Source organism: Phaethon aethereus (genome assembly GCF_964289735.1).
Source record: "Phaethon aethereus genome assembly, chromosome: 1".
Taxonomy (NCBI): domain Eukaryota; kingdom Metazoa; phylum Chordata; class Aves; order Phaethontiformes; family Phaethontidae; genus Phaethon; species Phaethon aethereus.
Window position 1 is genome coordinate 84,340,463 of NC_138575.1, and position 17,400 is coordinate 84,357,862.

Here is a 17,400-nt window from a genome sequence, read left to right on the forward strand (position 1 = left end):
ATTTGGATGAGGGGCAAATATACCATGCTTTCAGATGTCTGCTGTTGAGAGCACTGCCTTCTGGACTCTGCAGGGCTGCTCCCTGTGATGTGCCGTGGGTCCACCATGAGAGCTTCACTCTGCTTCCTGGGGATGACTTCCAGATCTCTGTACTTCTCTTCTCCATTCCATGTAATAAAATTTGTCTTTTCAAAGCGGGGGGAGAGGAGACAAGATGTCAAGATTTGGAAACTCAAAATACTACTAATGCCAGAACCACTTCCCAACAAAGGTGACCACATCAAGGCTACAATCTTACATTTGACACTCTACCGTCAAAAGATCAATTAGAATTAGGCTTCCCTTCTCATTATGAGTTTCTGTATGACAGAAAGCAGAAAGAACAACTTCCTGAAGGTTAGAGAGGGGAGGGAACTATGAGTTGTCCTCAGTCCAGAGTACCATTTTAAAGACAGCAGGAGAGAGAAGGAGAGAAGGGGGAGCAAGAATGTCAGAAAATCTCATTTATGCTGACTTGAACTTGACTGAATCAACCAGGCCCAGACTACAGAAGGTCATTGATGTCCAAGGTAGGTCAATCGGTCTGCACTGAACTTTCTTTGTATTCTTCAGCCTTCTTACCACACATTTTGAAAGAGTGGCGTGGAGCAACAAAGCCCCAAAGGGGACAAAGGAAATGTGTGGGGCAGAGCTGTGAAAAATGCGCAGGCAGGGTGTCTACTTAATTTTTTTACCAAAACAAAGGGGACCGTTATATAAGGTCTACATTTCATCTGTTAGGGTGGAAGTGCGAGGGGGAGTTTCTTGTGTGATATTGAGAGTAGTTTCTATCAGTTTAGATTATTCCACATCTGAACATCGTTTGATCCTGAACCAGGGACAATCTCATGAGGCAGACTCTGATTCCTGCAGCAAACTGATCAGGAGATTGAGTGCCTAACGCTTCTGTTGTTCGAAGCGGTCTCACACATAACCTGTTTCTGCTTGCTGAGCATAGTAGGCGTTGCTTCGGGGTTTTTTACCTCCTGGCTTTGTCTCAGCATACTACTTGTTTAATAAATCAAAGATTAAATGTTTCATGGACAGATTTAGTTTAATCTTGTAAAAATGACTTTGCAAAATTCTAACTTAAAATTTATCTTTCTTTAATGCCCTAAGAATTATTACATATAATTTTGCATTGGTTTTGCTACATCTGCATAAAATTACATCCTAAAATAACAGACTTCATACACTATGTGTTTAATTTTCTTTTTTCTTCCCTTTCTTTTTAACCTTATGATCTCTTTGACAGAAGTAGCAGTTTCTATTTCTTGCAATCCTGTGTTTGTCTTTTGCATAAAGTGTGATCCCTTGGCATCTATTTTCAGATGGCTAGAGTTTCTCAGGCCTCAGGAAACAGTGTTTCCATCGCTTCTTTCAAAAGATTACTTCACAGCTAAATTGACAGGCACCCACAATAGATGCCACCTGATTAAAAGTTCAATTTTCCTTATAATTTATTCCATGTACTCCTACTTACAGCTTTTATATAGTTTTTACAGCATTTTTATGGTTCTTTGCTTGTGCCTTTCTGGAAAACCCCTATCAACTCTTGTCTTCTGTGTGTTCGCTTAATTTATGCACAGTATTTCCCAGTGATTGGGGAAATCAAACTCAATCAAGTTCAAATACTGGCTTCTGTCTCCTTTTCTTTTTCCTCCAGTTTGCTATTTTCTCTTTGATAGTGGATTCCGTGGATCAAATGCAGTGTTCACAAAATAATTAAATTAATTCTGTAAGCCAGAAGAATGCACTTAAACTCATCGAAGACATTAACTCTGTAAGGTGATAGAAACAAAGGGGCTTAGTGCTGTGTATCAGGATGACTTCAAATGTTTTATAGAATTAAACCATCATATTTCTTACTTTCTACCCTCTTTTTATGGGTCCCTTCCCTGCCTTCCTTCCCCACATACTTTCTGCCATACTCGTTTGTGTTTATTATCTGCAGATGTTAGAATATTTTTCACTTTTCTCACCATCTTATCGTTAACTAGTAACCCCTTCAAATTTAGCATGATCTGCAGTTTTCAGGTTTGCTTCAATATTGTAGCCATTTTCACCACTCACACATGGATGTGAACTGAATCATACAATCTTTGGGTTGGAAGGGACCTTTAAAGGCCATCTAGTCCAACCCCCCTGCAGTCAGCAGGGACATCTTCAACTAGATCAGGTTACTCAGAGACCATTCAACCTGACCTGGAATGTTTCCTGGGATGGGGCATCTACCACCTCTCTGGGCAACCTGTGCCAGTGTTTCACCACCCTCACTGTGAAAAATTTCTTCCTTAGATCTAGTCAAAATCAACCCTCTTTCAGTTTAAAACCATTACCACTTGTCCTATTGCAACAGGTCCTTCTAAAAAGTCTGTTTCTTCTAAGCCCCCTTTTTAAGTACTGAAAGGCTGCAATGAGGTCTCCCTGCAGCCTTCTCTTCTCCAGGCTGAACAATCCCAGCTCTCAGCCTGTCTCACAGGAGAGGTGTTCCACCCCTCTGATCATTTTGGTGGCCCTCCTCTGGCCCCGCTCCAACAGGTCCATGTCTTTCCTGTGCTGAAGGCTCCAGAGCTGGATGTGGTACTGCAGGTGGGGTCTCAGCAGAGCAGAGTAGAGGGGCAGAATCACTTCCCTCAACTTGCTGGCCACACAGTTTTGCATGCAGCCCAGGATATGGTCAGCCTGCTGGGCTGTGAGTGCACATTGCTGGCTCATGTCCAGTTTTTCATCCACCAGTACCCCCAAGTCCATCTTGGCAGGGCTTGCTCTCAATCCCTTCATCCCCCAGCCTGTACTGATACTGGGGGTTGCCTTGACCCAGGTGCAGGACCCTGCACTTGACCTTGTTGAACCTCATGATGTTCACATGGGCCCATGTCTTGAGCTTGTCCAGGTCCCTCTGGATGGCATCTCATCCCTCAACTGTGTCAGCCGCACCACTCAGCTTGGTGTCATCTGCAAACTTGCTGAGGGTGCACTCGATCCCTCTGTCTATGTCATTGATGAAGATATTAAAGAGTACTTGTCCCAATACGGACCCCTGAGGGACACCACTTGTCACTGATCTCCATGTAGACATTGAGCCATTGACCACTACCCTCTTGATGCAACCATCCAACCAATGGATGGATAAGACAGACAACCTGAGACATTTTTCTCCAATTCTGTTTAGATTTAAAATGATTGTGCCATAAGACCCATGTCTCCTCTGTTATTGTCTGCACTGAAGATAAATCAGATCTGTTTCTGCCTACAGCAAGTCCTCTAAGGTGTGAATGCAGTGGACAAAAATATTATTCGGGCATAGTTAATCACAGTCATAAATCAGCTGCTGTCATGTGTTTAGCAGTTCTTATGATTTCAATCATTCAAACATTTAAGCTGTTTCTCAACTTTCTCTGTTGTCTATTATTTTTGCCTGGTTTTAGGTTCTACATATGCAGAAGTGAAAGTGCAACCCCTAGACACAAATGTGTCAGCTAGCTACACATCATCCGGTGAGTTTTTAGCAGTCTGCTAGAATGATATGAATTTAAACAATGAGAGGAGAGGAGTCTGTTCCTTATTTTATAAAAATGGAGTGATATAAAACCATATGGGAGACAGGAAGATACAGTTGTCTGCTTTATATAGCCAGAACAGCATGCAGTTGATGTGTTGGGTTATATGCAACTAAACATTTGTTTGCTTCACTGGCATAGGAACACAATGATATTTTGGGCCAGACCAAGAAACCATCTAGCCCAGCCTCCTGCCTCCAACAGCAGGCATAAGCGAACAACTAGAGATGAGTAAGAAAAGGGTAGGCATACATGATACCTTCCCATAATACTTCCACATGCATGCACCTACTCAGGGACTTCCTGAGACAGATGTGTTTCTACTTACATACCCTCAGTGGATTTCTCTTCTACAAACTTGCCCTTGGTTCCCCACACAGCCCTGATTTCTATACTGTCTTTTGATGAGGGGTTCCACAGTTCCTTTTTGACATCAGATGAAGAACCAGATGCATTTTTTTACTCTGAGCTGGCTTCCTATTAGCTTCAGCTGGTGTTCCCTCAAAGAGACAGTAAGCACACAAATCCTATCCAAGGTCTCCATGACACTTGGGATTTTATACAAGTTAGACATAGCCTCTTCTTAGTCGTCTCTTTTCCATACTACAGAACTCTAGTCTACACTGTCATTTACTGCTTCCCTTCTCTGAACATTTTCCTATATGCTTTTTGAAATGGGGGTAGTAGAACTGCATGCACCATTGAAGGTAGGGGTGAATCATGGATTTATAAAACCATGCAGCAGACAATATATCCCTGGTTTTTATTTGTTTCCTTTCCAAACAATTCCTAATGCATGACTTGATTTTTTGACCACTATGGAGCACTGAGCTGATGAACCGAAGAACCCACCTTCAAGTCACATCAGAGCCCATCATCCTATAAGTGAAGTTGTGACTGTGGATCCCAAGGTCTACGCAGGTCCTTGAGCATATGTTTGCCTCCACTGAATCTCACATGCTTTTGTGTTGCCCAGTTGCTCGGTCTGTCAATGTCTTCCTGGAATCCTGTGCAGTCTGCTTCTGTCTGTGCCCGCCCGGATAACCATGTGTCACCAGCAAATTTCTTCACAGCAGTGTATGCCCCCTGTTCCGGGTTGTTTAGGAACCTGTTGAGCAGAGGTCCCAGCACAGGCCTCTGGCAAACTCCACTGTTTACTTTCTTCCATTGCAAGAACTAATGATTGAATCCTTCCTTCCGCTCCCCAGCGTTTAACCAATTATTCACCCATGCCAGGACCTTCCCTCTTTTCCCATGGCACATTTGCTCTTTCACAAGTCTTTGCTGACGGACATTGTCAAATTCCATTTGAAACCTAATCAAATCACTCTTATTCACATGACAGTTGACCAGAGAAGTCAACAAAGTTGTAGAAAGGACTTCCTTTCAGAAAAGTCCTATTGAATCTTCCAACTTGATTATAATTATGCCGTTGTTCACTAATTCCATGCTTTGTTATAGTTCCCACTAGGTTCCCTGGTACAGTCTCAGAACACAGGAAAACACTTTTTTACTGTGAGGGTGGTCAAATGGTGGAAGAGATTGCCCAGAGAGGTTATAGTCTCCATCCTTGGAGATATTCAAAACCTTACTGTGCATGGTCCTGGAAAACCTGCTTCAGCCAACTCTGCTTGAGCAGGAAAGTTGGACTGGATTAACCAAAAAGGTTGCTTCCAACCTAAATGATTCTGTGACTGTGTGGTCAGGACAGCATGCCTGAAGTTCACAGATCTCTAGAACTTTTTTTATTTTTAATTTACATTAGATCTGTTACTTTCTAGACCCTGGGTAGCAAGGTAGCTTTAAGGGAGAGATTGCAAAATGGCATTAGTAATCTAGCTATCTCATACCTAATGTCTCCTGGAATTTGTTACTGTACCTATTTTTGTAATTGGGCCATATGTCTTCAATTTTATGCAGCTCCTCACAAGAAACTGTCGTGAAATGGAAGATCTACCCAGTTCTTACTCACATCAACCCTGATATGAGGGATTAATTTAGCTTCTCTACTATGGTCTTATCTTCTGAATGCTTCCTGGATAGCCTACAATCTACTGGCCCACAGTTCTCCAGCAACGTACCTTCTCTTTTTGTGTTAGAAAACAAAATATGTTTGAAATACATGTGCTCGAAAACAGGTGTTTGAAGTCTTTTCTTTCCCAAGTTCTTTTCTGTTTAATTGTTTTGGTTTTCTTAATATATGATCTTTAATCTCCCAGGGTTTGTGATACTTTCTATTTTCTTCATTTGATATCTAGAGCTTCAGTTTCCCTGATCCCAGATCATTCTTAGTAAGTGCCTTTTATTGGCCGTGTGTTGCCAGGATACTAGGCTTCAATAATATATGGTCTTCCTGTGTGGATTTAATTCTCTCTTAGCACCCTTTTTTAGCTTCTTTTTGATAAGCTTCCTGTAGTTTCCCTCTTTTATCCACTAGCACTCTATTTTTCCTTATGTAGTCTAGTACTATGATGACTCTCTTCTTTTTAACCACTTCCCCATACACATAACATGTTGGGATGCTGTTCAGTTACCCAACCAGAGGTGTCCAGAGCCATCTGGGAAGCATTAGGACATTCGGTCTTCCTTCAGTATGCAAATCTGGAACTCCACAGATTCTTGCAGGTCCTGTGTAACATCTTCCAGGTCTGTGCAGTTATCTGATACCTGAGAGTATCTCAGATGGCAGAAGCCACTCATTTTCAGGTACCTGACATCTGAGTATTTTAGTCTAGGGTGGGACTTTCCAGGTCTTTCCAGCTTTTTTTTCCAACTTCCAAGCATATGTGTGGAAGAAGGTGTGCCATAGCTGTGGTTTCCTTCTTAACGCTTTATTTAAATGAGTCAGTTTTGCATTTTCTGTTTGACTGTTTCTACACTCTGACCTTTCCTTTTCCTGATGACACAGTGGTTTTGAAGTCACATGTAATGATAATATCACCCTAAACTGCTCTTTAGCCCGTGTCAGCTTCCCTTTCCTTATTTTAAGAGTGAGTTACAACCTTCAGCCCCTGCCAGCTCATTCTTATTAATTTTAAAAATTACTGAAAACTTTCTAGATATCATGTCCAGAAGCTTGACTCCCTTATAGTTAAGGCAAAATCTGTTCCTCCAGAGGGTTTGGGCAATCTGCAACCAGCTGTGTCCCAAATTCCTGAAGAATTAGACATCTGGATCCTTACCGCATCTTCTCAACCAGGTGCTAAAATGCTGCCTTTTCATTTCTCCCTCCAGTCCTGCCTAGGGTACTAGGACCATTTCTGGAATTGTCACCTGTAGGATTCCTGGTCACCAACTGCATTCCTACAAGCTTCCATTTTGCCACTAAAACTTCTATCCGTCCTTCCCAGTCTTGTTGGTGACCACATGGACTCGTGTATCAGTAGACAGTTAGCACCTATCAGATAGATTTGTTGATTAGTGCAATCAACATGTTTTCAGGGTGCAGCTATTTCCTGACCAAACCTCCTCAAGCAGAAAACTTGACAGCACAGAGTTCTTCTTCTGTGCCCTCTTCTTTCAAAGACTGGTTTAAAATCAGTCTAGTTTAATACTATATTAAGTATGACAGCTTCTTAGCATTTCAGTAATTCAAATAGTAATGCACAAGTAGGTGTGAAAATGAGGTTAGCAGACAGAACAAACCAGTTAGGATGAAGATACAGGATGACTTCCTCATTTGTCTAAAACTGTTTACAGAGCAGGGGTAATATCAGCAAAAACCTCAGTTTGGTTTTCAGATCCTAGTTCCCACATAGACACCATGAACTTCAAAGACAGCAAAAGGGTAAGTAAATACTCTAGAAGATATGTGAAGTAGGAAGAGATGGAAAGCTCTCCTTTACCTTTTAATTCAGTGTCTGATGAGGCCAGTTAGCCACTAAACACATTATTTGTCCCTTCTTGGATCTGCTTGTGCTCCATAGCACCTGGCCAGTATCCACTGAGCTGGCAGACTAATGAATATTACAAGGACGCCCTTAAAGTAAATCCTGAAAAAACCCTCATAAATAACAGTCAAAATAGAAACAGGAGAGAATTCAACTCCTCTGAAAAATTTGCTTTGTTAGGGCATATAACATGGAAGGATGTTTCTCTGGTAGGTTGATTGGGTTTTGATTTCACAGTATTTTGAGAGGGCAGATAAGGATCCCAGTGAGCACTTAACTCTGCTGTCAAGTGCAGCAGAATTTAACAAAGTATTCTAGGGAATGGAAGAATGGTTCAGGTTGAATGTCTGTCACAGAAAAAAAAAATGTGTCCACAACGTATCTATCACAAGAAGAGCAAGCATCAGAAGGGACAGCATTGAAGGGCTTTGCCTAACTCAAAAGGGTTGTCTCAGTGTGAGCCTGAAAAGGGCACCTTTAAAGGAAGACAAAGGGTTGCTTTTGCAGTTGTTCCTCTAATATTTATTTCTTCTATCTATCTGTAGGTAAAAGCCGTTGCTCTAGAACAGTTGTCGCTGTATTGGTTGCTGTGATAATCCTCCTGCTGGTCTTAGTGGTGTGTCTGACACTCACATGTAAGTCCTGCTAAAAATGCAATAACTGCAATTAATTTGTGACTCTCACCCACTGACAGAGATCTATGTCGTGACATCCAAAACCAGCAGCAATGGAAGGTTAGTTTGAAGGCACAGGACAGAAGTTTTTAGCCAACCGTGGCCATAAGAGGAAACCCGTAAAAGACTCAAGTGGTTTGAAAGTCTAAAATTCCAAAAGAAAAAAAGCCAAAACCCAGTTAAAAACATGACAATGTTCAAATAATGAATAATTTGTTATACAAATGGTTTGAAGAAACAAGTCAAGATTCGATAATGCCTATTAGTATCATGATTGCTATCTGTGAGAATATTTCAAGGCGATAATCTGGTATCATGTCACCAAGATGTCCATAACACCAAAAATCTTTAAATAAATATGACTAAACGCTCATTTGAGAGCCGTAGCTAAGTCCCAACTGAAAGGAATTTGTTTGCACTTTATTTGAATAAAAACCTAGTACCAGGTCTCCCTGTATATACGACACCAAGTTCATAAAAATCTTTGAACTACATAAAAAGATTTTTTTTTCTTAGAAAGAAAGCATTCTTATCTCCATTAGAAAAAACCAAATTTTAATAGAGCCATGTGGTACTTTCCTTTGAATATTTTCAAGGAACCATTTCTAAATTTCAGATGTCGTTGCTTGTTTTTCATCCTTTGATGGTTCAGCAAGATTAAGAGGTTTCCACAATCAATCACACTTAAGTCTCAGACTTTGCCACCTACTGAGAGATGCATATGGAGAAACTCTTTGTGAAGACATGCCAAAACCTTTGATCCATGGGACTTAAAAATAAGGTTGGGGGAGGTAATTGTTTTTTCTTTTTCAAAGCAAAGAGTAAAGGACAGATGTCTGATAGTGTTCTGACCTTTACAAAATGTAAAATACCACAGGAAGGGCAAAATTAAAAAAAAAAAACAAACAAAAAAAAACCCCACAACATAATAATGTGAAATTACCAGTATTTAATAGGGCTTTAAATGAGGAGTTGAATGAGGGGCCGTTAGACTTTGATTCAGGTCTGCTGTCAGGTATAGCTACTTCGTTGGGTTCGGCACTGCCTCAGTGTGGTGGGTTGACCCTGGGGGATGCCAGGTGCCCACCAAAGCTGCTCTATCACTCCCGCTCCTCAGCTGGGCAGGGGAGAGAAAATATAATGAAAATCTTGTGGGTCAAGACAAGGACAGAGAGAGATCATTCACGAATTACTGTCTCAGGCAAAACAGACCTGACTTGGGGAAATTAGTTTAATTTATTGTCAATTAAAATCGGAGCAAGGTAATGAGAACTAAAACTAAATCTTAAAACACCTTCCCCCCACCCTCCCTTCTTCCCAGGCTCAACTTCACTCTGGATTTTTCTACCTCCTCCCCAACAAGGTGACACAGGGGGATGGGGAATGGGAGCTGTGGTCAGTTCATCACACGTTGTCCTTCCTCCTCAGGGGAGGACTCCTCACACTCTGCCCCTGCTCCAGTGTAGGGTCCGTCCCACGGGAGACAGTCCTCCAACTTCTCCAATGTGAGTCCTTCCCATGGGCTGCAGTTCTTCATGAACTGCTCCAGCCTGGGTCCCTTCCACAGGGTGCCATCCTTCAGGAACTCCATGCTCCATCATGGGTTCCCTGTCACAAGTCCTCACAGGAAACCTGCTCCAGCCTGGGCTCCTGTCCCCATGGGGCCACAGGTCCTGCCAGGAGCCTGCTCCAGCGTGGGTTTCCCATGAGGTCACAGCCTCCTTTGGGCATCGATGTGCTGGGGCGTGGGGCCCTCCCCGGGCTGCAGGTGGAGATCTGCCCCAGCATGGAGCTCCATGGCTGCAGGGGCACAGCCGGCCTCACCATGGGCTTCCCCAGGGGCTGCCGGGGAACGTCTGCTCCGGCGCCTGGAGCCCCTCCTGCCCCTCCTGCTGCCCTGGCCGGGGGGTCTGCAGGGCTGTTTCCCTCACACAGTCTCACTGCTCTCTCCGGCTGCTGTTGCCCAGCATTTTTTCCCCCTCCTTAACTCTGTCACCCCAGAGGCGCTGCCACTGTCACTGATGGACAGCGGTGGGTCTGTCTTGGAGCCAGCTGGCACTGGCTCTCTCGAACACGGGGGAAGCTTCTAGCAGCTTCTCACAGTAGTCCCCCCTGCAGCCCCTCCGCTACCAAACCCAATACACTCATGGAACCAAAAAAATACTCCTAAGAAACTTGAGATTTAAATAAAATTATTTTTAAAATTCAATTGCATACAGTTTTCGCTTGTACTTCAGATGAAAACTGTTGCCATTTTGACTGTTTTATTTCTAAGTTTTAACTTTTTATGAGTTTTCCATATGGTTTTCTTTTGCCAAATATACTGTTGTTGACGAACAGCTTGTTTAAATAAACTTAACTCTCACTTCTTGATATTACTCCATTATACAAGAACTCTGCAGGCCAGAAGGCATTTCCCATTTCTGTTCATGAAAATGACAATAATTTTACTCATTTGAACCTGACCAGAAATTTTTATCATTTTTAGAGTAGTATAATATTATTTTCTTTTTTCTTGAGAGAAAATTTGTCTGCTAGTAAGTAAAAAATTGGTCCTGCAGTTCATGAGCTGGACTTCCAAGAACAGGCAGGTCTGACTTTGTTTCAAATGTTCCTTCATATGAATTAAATTTTGCTCTTTTCTGAAACCAGGGGCTGATATCCAGCCTCAAGATACATGCATATAAATTCATATATGCATGAAAAACTTATGATTTCAAACTGATTTTTCTGTTTCATTTTTTCTTGTTCGTCTAGGGATTCAGTAAAAGGCAAAGAAAGTATCAAGGCTTCCTTTGTCAATTAGCATATGACTAAAGCACAGTAAAATTCAGTGTTAAATTGATCCGATCAGAAACTAACACATTGTTGCTTTGCTAGGTTTTGGTGACTTTGAACCATTTTCAGTAATGCTGCTGTCTGAATCTCTCAGGCAGATTTCAGAGCTAAAGGTCACAATATTCCAGGAGAAAATCTTGACCCACCATTTAGGTGTTGTAAATTGATTTCCATCAGTAGGATAATCAAGGAGGATGGTGTTTGATTTTTGTAATGCATGCCAGTATGCATTAATTTCTAATTTTTCACAGAAATAAATGCTTTAAAATTATGTTAGGTAGTTTTAGTACCAGTGTTTGGTACTACTATATATTAACGACTTCAGGGTATCTTTACAACACAACTTGTGCCAGTGTTTCACCACTCTCAACAACTGTTTTGCACCAGGACATGCCAGCTTATTGTGATTCCAGTAAAAAAAAGGCACTCAGACTCTGTTAGGTATTATTTAAAATGCTATTTATTAGAGCCAATGCTATAAAGAAAGAGAGTACAGTATAGAAAATCCTAGGTCCTTTCAGATGCTGGGAGCCCTGAGCAAAATTACAGAACAGAGGAACTTGGTCCAGTGTCTCTGGTTTTCTGGAAAAGCAGGTATAATAATTTCCAAAAATAATACTGTTATTTCATACTTACTTCCCTTTATCACTCACTGTCTGGCTCTAGACTTGCAGAAGGAGCTGATTAATCCTTGGTACTAAAATTGAGACTAATTTTTGTCACTGATCAGTTTGGAGTCTCTGGTGGTCCTTGAAATCCATCTGGACATTTTTGGCAGTAGGGTTCCTGAAATCTTGATGGTCTTATAGATAAAACTAAACAAGATATGTGGGGAAAAGTGACATATTGTATAAGACAAGCGTATATTTGTTAATTATTTCAATGTTGAGTATTCTACTGAATCATTTAATGTAGTAGTTGAGGGGATATTTCAGCCATTAGGAGTATTTGTAGTTGCCAGCCAAAAAAAAATCTATATTATCTTTATGATCGTCATAGGGCTAGAAGTTGCTTCATTTTGGCCATGGAGAATTCTCTGAGATGGATTTGGTAGAAAAAAATCCCCACATGTTAAAGGCTGGTCAGGTTGTTTCTCAGAACAGGCATAAGTGTGTCTAGTGAAAGGCATTTCCTTTCCTGAAAACTTTTGCTTTGCCAGCATTCTTTGCTTCTTGAGGAAATAATTAAGTTTTACAGCATTCTCTGAAAGCTGTGTATCTTATTGGAATAAGATATTCAATCAGGGCACAAATGCTCCTCAGGTTTTTTGTCAATAAAGATTTGTCTACAGAGAATGTATGGGAACAAGAGATGCTACATTTATGATAAAATAACGTATTTTTGCCAGAGGTGGGAACAAGGAAAATATGGATTCTCTGTGACAGAGGCACTCATCTCCCAAACTCAATAGTTACTTCTTGTTGGCATAGTTATAACTACATCTTGGTGCGCTGAACCCTTTCCAAGGTATCATTCCTACTGTACTACAGTCTTGCATCTGTAAGGATGCACAGGTACTAGGGAAGTGGTTCTACTCCAAAGAAAGTAAGAGCTCAGGATTGCCATCTTCCTGGTTGATAGTTGCAGTTTGGATGCTTTAGGCTAGAAATCCATCCTTTCACTACTTATTTTCAAAGTCCAGAAGAGATTAGGTGTCACCTAATCTAACTGCCACTTCACTTCTTTTCCTTCATCTTGTTTTTGAGCTTACTCCTTGTAAACAAAATTCTTCCTTTAATATTCTGTATCTTTTATCATTGGTCTCTAGTATGAAGTCTGCAGAAATGTCAGTTCTTTCATGCTCCATGCTGTTCTGGTGCAAGTTTTTTAGAACTTTCTTCAATTCAATCTTTTTTTTCTCATTTTTTATATTATTTTTTAAAAGGAATTTATCAATTCCGGTTTTAAGTATAAGAATTCTACCCGTATGATTTTTAGTTTAATGTTTCTTTACTGTTATTATTCATCCCTTCATTGTTCAACTCCAAATAACCTCAAAAAATGCCTCCTTAAACTTTGTTACAGACGATTTAGTAACTCCCAGTCAGTTGAACTGATAATACCCATTCATGGCATGCACAATTGTGTCTTTAAAGCAGGGGTTTCCTTTAAAGCTGGGAGAATATCAAGATTTTCTTACTGCTACACAGAGCTGGCTGGAACATAATCCTCCTTTAGCCTGTTAACTGTGAATGATCCTTAACTCCATACTTTCAACAGAATCTAAACTCTTGAGGGGCTTTCTAAACTAGTAAACCCAAAGCCCTGAGAGGACATGAAAAATACGTAAAAATCATACAAGTTTCTCTAGTAAACTAAGCATAAGTTTAGTTCATAGGAGGCTTCAGCTATTTTCTTCACCCTCTCAAAACTCTTTTTTCTGCTTTCTCTGTGATAAATTCATGCAGTCTAGCTAGTCATCAGATAATAAAAATAAATTTGTAAACCTCCCTCCACATGGTCCCTCTTTCTGGGAATCGGAAGCCTCCTGTGGAGCACAGGTCCCTCACAACCACTGTGTCAGAAGAAAGAGGAAAATCAAGGCTCTTTCAGCCTGGGTATCTGCTTTAAAATCTAAAATGAACACTGTTGTCTCATTTTGGTCTGGGCGACCAACGCTGTTAGACCAGCTTCCAGCTGGGGCACAGGCGTGCCCTGCCTGAGTATCTCACCCCAGCTGTTTTGGGGTAGGAGCAGACAGTGACCACAGCCCCAAGCTGTGTGGGAGCATGCTTAACCAAGAACAGATGGGCTTGAGCACTGATCTCTCAAAGACAGCTCTTATTTCTTATTGCTATCGTTACGTGTATACTATACACCACGTTTACCACTACTCTGAAAATGTGCAGAGCATTTTTCATTACGCTTCAGAGTTAGGCTCTTCAGAAATCTGCTCTATAGTATGGTACTACAGGTGTTGTTTTTTTTTCAATGGAGGAGCAAAAAGGTGAGGAGTAGGCACTCTGTGTGGGATAATGGTGGGGGTCAAAAAGGTCTAGAAGACCTCTGACAGTGTATGGCAAAACGGTTAGCCATTCAAAGCACAAACTGCATTCTTATTTCCAGACCACCAAACTGCAAGCGGCCCACCTGACTCAACGACATTCTCCACCACCTATAAAGAACCACTAGGTAGGTAATCCTCTGTCATTCAAAAGACAGTTTCCAGAAGCCTGTTAGATTGCCTTTTAAGGCGGGGTGGGGGGTATAGATTTTGTTCAGAAGAAAAGCAAACACAAAAGTCTGACATCTTGGGAATAAACAACCTTATGCTGTACACTCATAGGATGAGCTCTGAAGGCCAGAAGCATTTCACATTTTCATCTTCCTTAAAAGTAGTGCTTGGTCAGCACCACATTATTTACTCTTCTCATGCTAGTGCAGAGGAGCCCATGGCTAGGTGAATGGACATGAGTGTAACAGTCCCTCTGGCATCACAGCATTGTAGTGAGCATGATGGATCAATGTGAGCATACTGCTTTTCAAATACACCTCCATTCTTAAAATTTTAACTGAGTGCAATTCCCTTTTTCTGTTTAGGAGCTGCTGGATATCCAACAAAACTGTATCATGCAGTCCCCGTCTCCTTGAATCATATCAGCCTTTCCAAGTCCCATTCCCTGTTCCTCCCAGTACCCTGCCTGGCAATGGAGAGGAATGTTCTTTCTTTCAGTAGCATCACTATGCACTTGGGCTCATATTAGTTACAGAGACTGGCAGGCATCCCTAGTGGTCTGGTGAAAATTATAAGCAGGACCACACAGATACTTTTCTGGCTCTTAACTTACTCTTTTGTAACGGGATCCTTTCATTAGCGTGAACATGGATTTTTCTGCACCTGTTCTTACCTCCTGCAGGCTGCCCTCCACGCTGGGAAAAAAAGGGGGAAAAATGCTACTTCTTTTCTGAAATCCAGGAAAAAAAAGACTGGAACACCTCCCGTAAAGAATGTATTGACATGAATTCAGACCTGGTGATCATTGACGACAAGGAAGAACTGGTGAGATCTAAATTCATGGGGTTGCTTCTAGGGTTGCTTGACCTGTATGCCAAAGGGCTGATGGGTTACACTTCTGTCTTCTCATTTTAGATGTCTTTGGGGGTCTACTGCTAGCCATATACACCAAGCACCTCTGTATGGTAGCAAACACCTTCACAGTAAGATGCATCTTGATTCCTGAAGTCTTGCATATGGAATCTTCTCTCCCCAGACATGGTCCCACGGGAAGATTCAAACTCTCTACCTCCGACTTATGTTTTAAAGGGATTTAGCACACAAACCAGGATTAAACAAGTTGAACAGACACTGATTTGTGAGAGCCATGGCTTTGATGAAAACTGAAAAGGCTTTCCCATCACAATCAGAATAGAAAAGTGTCTCCAGGTATCAAGTCACACCTGGCTAACTACTATGTATGTAGCTTTAACAGTATCACAGGTGTATTATTCTATTTAGACTATTCCTAAGAAGCCCCAGGAAGAGAGATGAGATTAAATAAAAATGGAAAAATTCAGTCTCTGAAGCTGTGGAAAGAGATGTTGTGGCTGGATGCACACCATTCTTTCTGTGTTGGCTAATTAGCACTAAGTTTTTTGTGTACCTCTAGTGAAGAAAATGTAATTTTAATATATTATCATTGTTTATTTCCTTTCTAGCATTATCTTTCCTCACGATCAAGTGGTCATTACTACTTACTTGGTCTCATATACTCTAAGAGCGAGAAGAAGTGGAAGTGGATTAATGACATGGAACATAGCACAAACATGTAAGGCTATGCAGCAAGCCACTGTGATGCAACATCTGGAAACAGTAAAAAAACCAAACTCAAAACAGAGCCAAAAACAGGGAGTACACGCGAGATCAGGGACTGCATTTTGTAGCAATCTGATTCCTTGAGATTCTGGTGCTTCGGCAGATCCCTGTGACAAGTCAAAGGGAGCCCATAAATGAGTCACGTGGGAACACAGACATGTCACATCAGGATGGCAAGAGAGAACACAGCTTTATTTCTGGAGGGGAAGGAGGAATCTGACTAGATGGAGTCCAGTGGGGAAAGAAAGGATGTACCAAGCAGGTACAAGAATGTGATGTTAGAACCACTGAATGGAGGCTACCAAAGAAGGGGGAGGTGTCTGGATGGGAAAGCATAGCCTATATACTTTTGTTGAGGTCTGGGGAAGAAAATTAAGGAATGGGAGGAAGACTCCCAACAATGCAGCTTCTAATCCCACTGACAATAATAAAACTTAGCAGCAAGGCCGGGTGCCACTCTGTCTTTCACGGATGTGATGCTGACTGCATTGCACCCAGCTAGGTCGGGAATGCAACTAAATCTTTCTCTCCCTGTTCAGGTTTATCATAGGAGGAGACTTTACCAACTATTTCTGCACTGTCATTGGACATGGCAAAGTAGAAACTGCATCTTGCGGTGGATCCTTAACAACAGAGAATATGTGTGAAAAAGCTGCAAATATTTCAGAAAGGCAGAAGGATAGCTAAAAACAAGAGGTCCAGCCAGGGACGTCATCCCCAGCTTCCTGTAGGAGTGGCAGATGGGATTCGTCTCACTTAGCTGCCTAAATATCTGATGAAAGGGACTCTTACAGGCTCTCTCTATATCCTTGCCAAGCTTACCACATTCTTTCCCAAGATGGGTGCCCAAGAATGGACTGATCCCCCTCTAGAAGAGCCTGCATTTTCACACATGAGGAGTCTGAGTGACTTGCTCATACCAGATGCTGGACTTTGAGGCAGCCACTGTTAGGTGATAGGAGTCCAACTTCGATGATATAGGTGTGATCACAAACAGATCCTACCTCTCATAGACACTTACTTATATACCCATACATTCACAGTCCTGCTTGTGCACGAGGAGATACTTCAAAGCCTTGTCATGCACTGGTCTTCCCTGCAGCCACGGGAGAAGGTTAACACATATTTATATTTTGGATCCTGCAGAAAAGTGCAACCACACTCATTGCCATGTATCATAGATATGATTGACAGGACAAAGTCAAATATGTGTGTGTGTGTTTGAACCTTACTCTGTAAAAGACTGTTTCTGTTAAAAAAAACCACTGGATACCAGACCCTGTGGGGCTAAAATGTGATCCACCAAAAGTGAAATGATGCTATACCACAGCTCTGTGCATAAAATCACCACTACTCCTGTGTAGGTCAGGGAATATATACCAGATTTAGACCTAACCCTGCTGGGGAAGGGCACAGGATGAAGAGCAGTAGAGATCACCAAAGCCTGAAAAACAGAGTCACAATGATAGCTCAACTGTACAGAAAATAGTCAAATAAAAAACACAGTTACCTGTGAAGAAGCTGGTGAGAAATAAGAGAGTGACCTACAGAGAATGACAACACAGAGGACTGTCCTGCTTTTC

General features: G+C 41.6%; 1 protein-coding gene across 1 annotated transcript; it reads left to right on the forward strand.

Moving 5' to 3' along the window:
• Positions 1–487: 487 nt before the first annotated feature.
• On the forward strand, positions 488–16,586 carry LOC309406071 (uncharacterized protein; the record flags this gene model as incomplete). The annotated part of the gene is made up of 7 exons (XM_082001088.1): positions 488–569; positions 3,471–3,539; positions 8,038–8,127; positions 11,047–11,162; positions 14,900–15,004; positions 15,661–15,770; positions 16,345–16,586. The coding sequence occupies 7 exons, from the start codon at positions 488–490 to the stop codon at positions 16,502–16,504; spliced, it is 732 nt and encodes a 243-aa protein (XP_081857214.1). The 3' UTR covers positions 16,505–16,586.
• Positions 16,587–17,400: the final 814 nt, after the last annotated feature.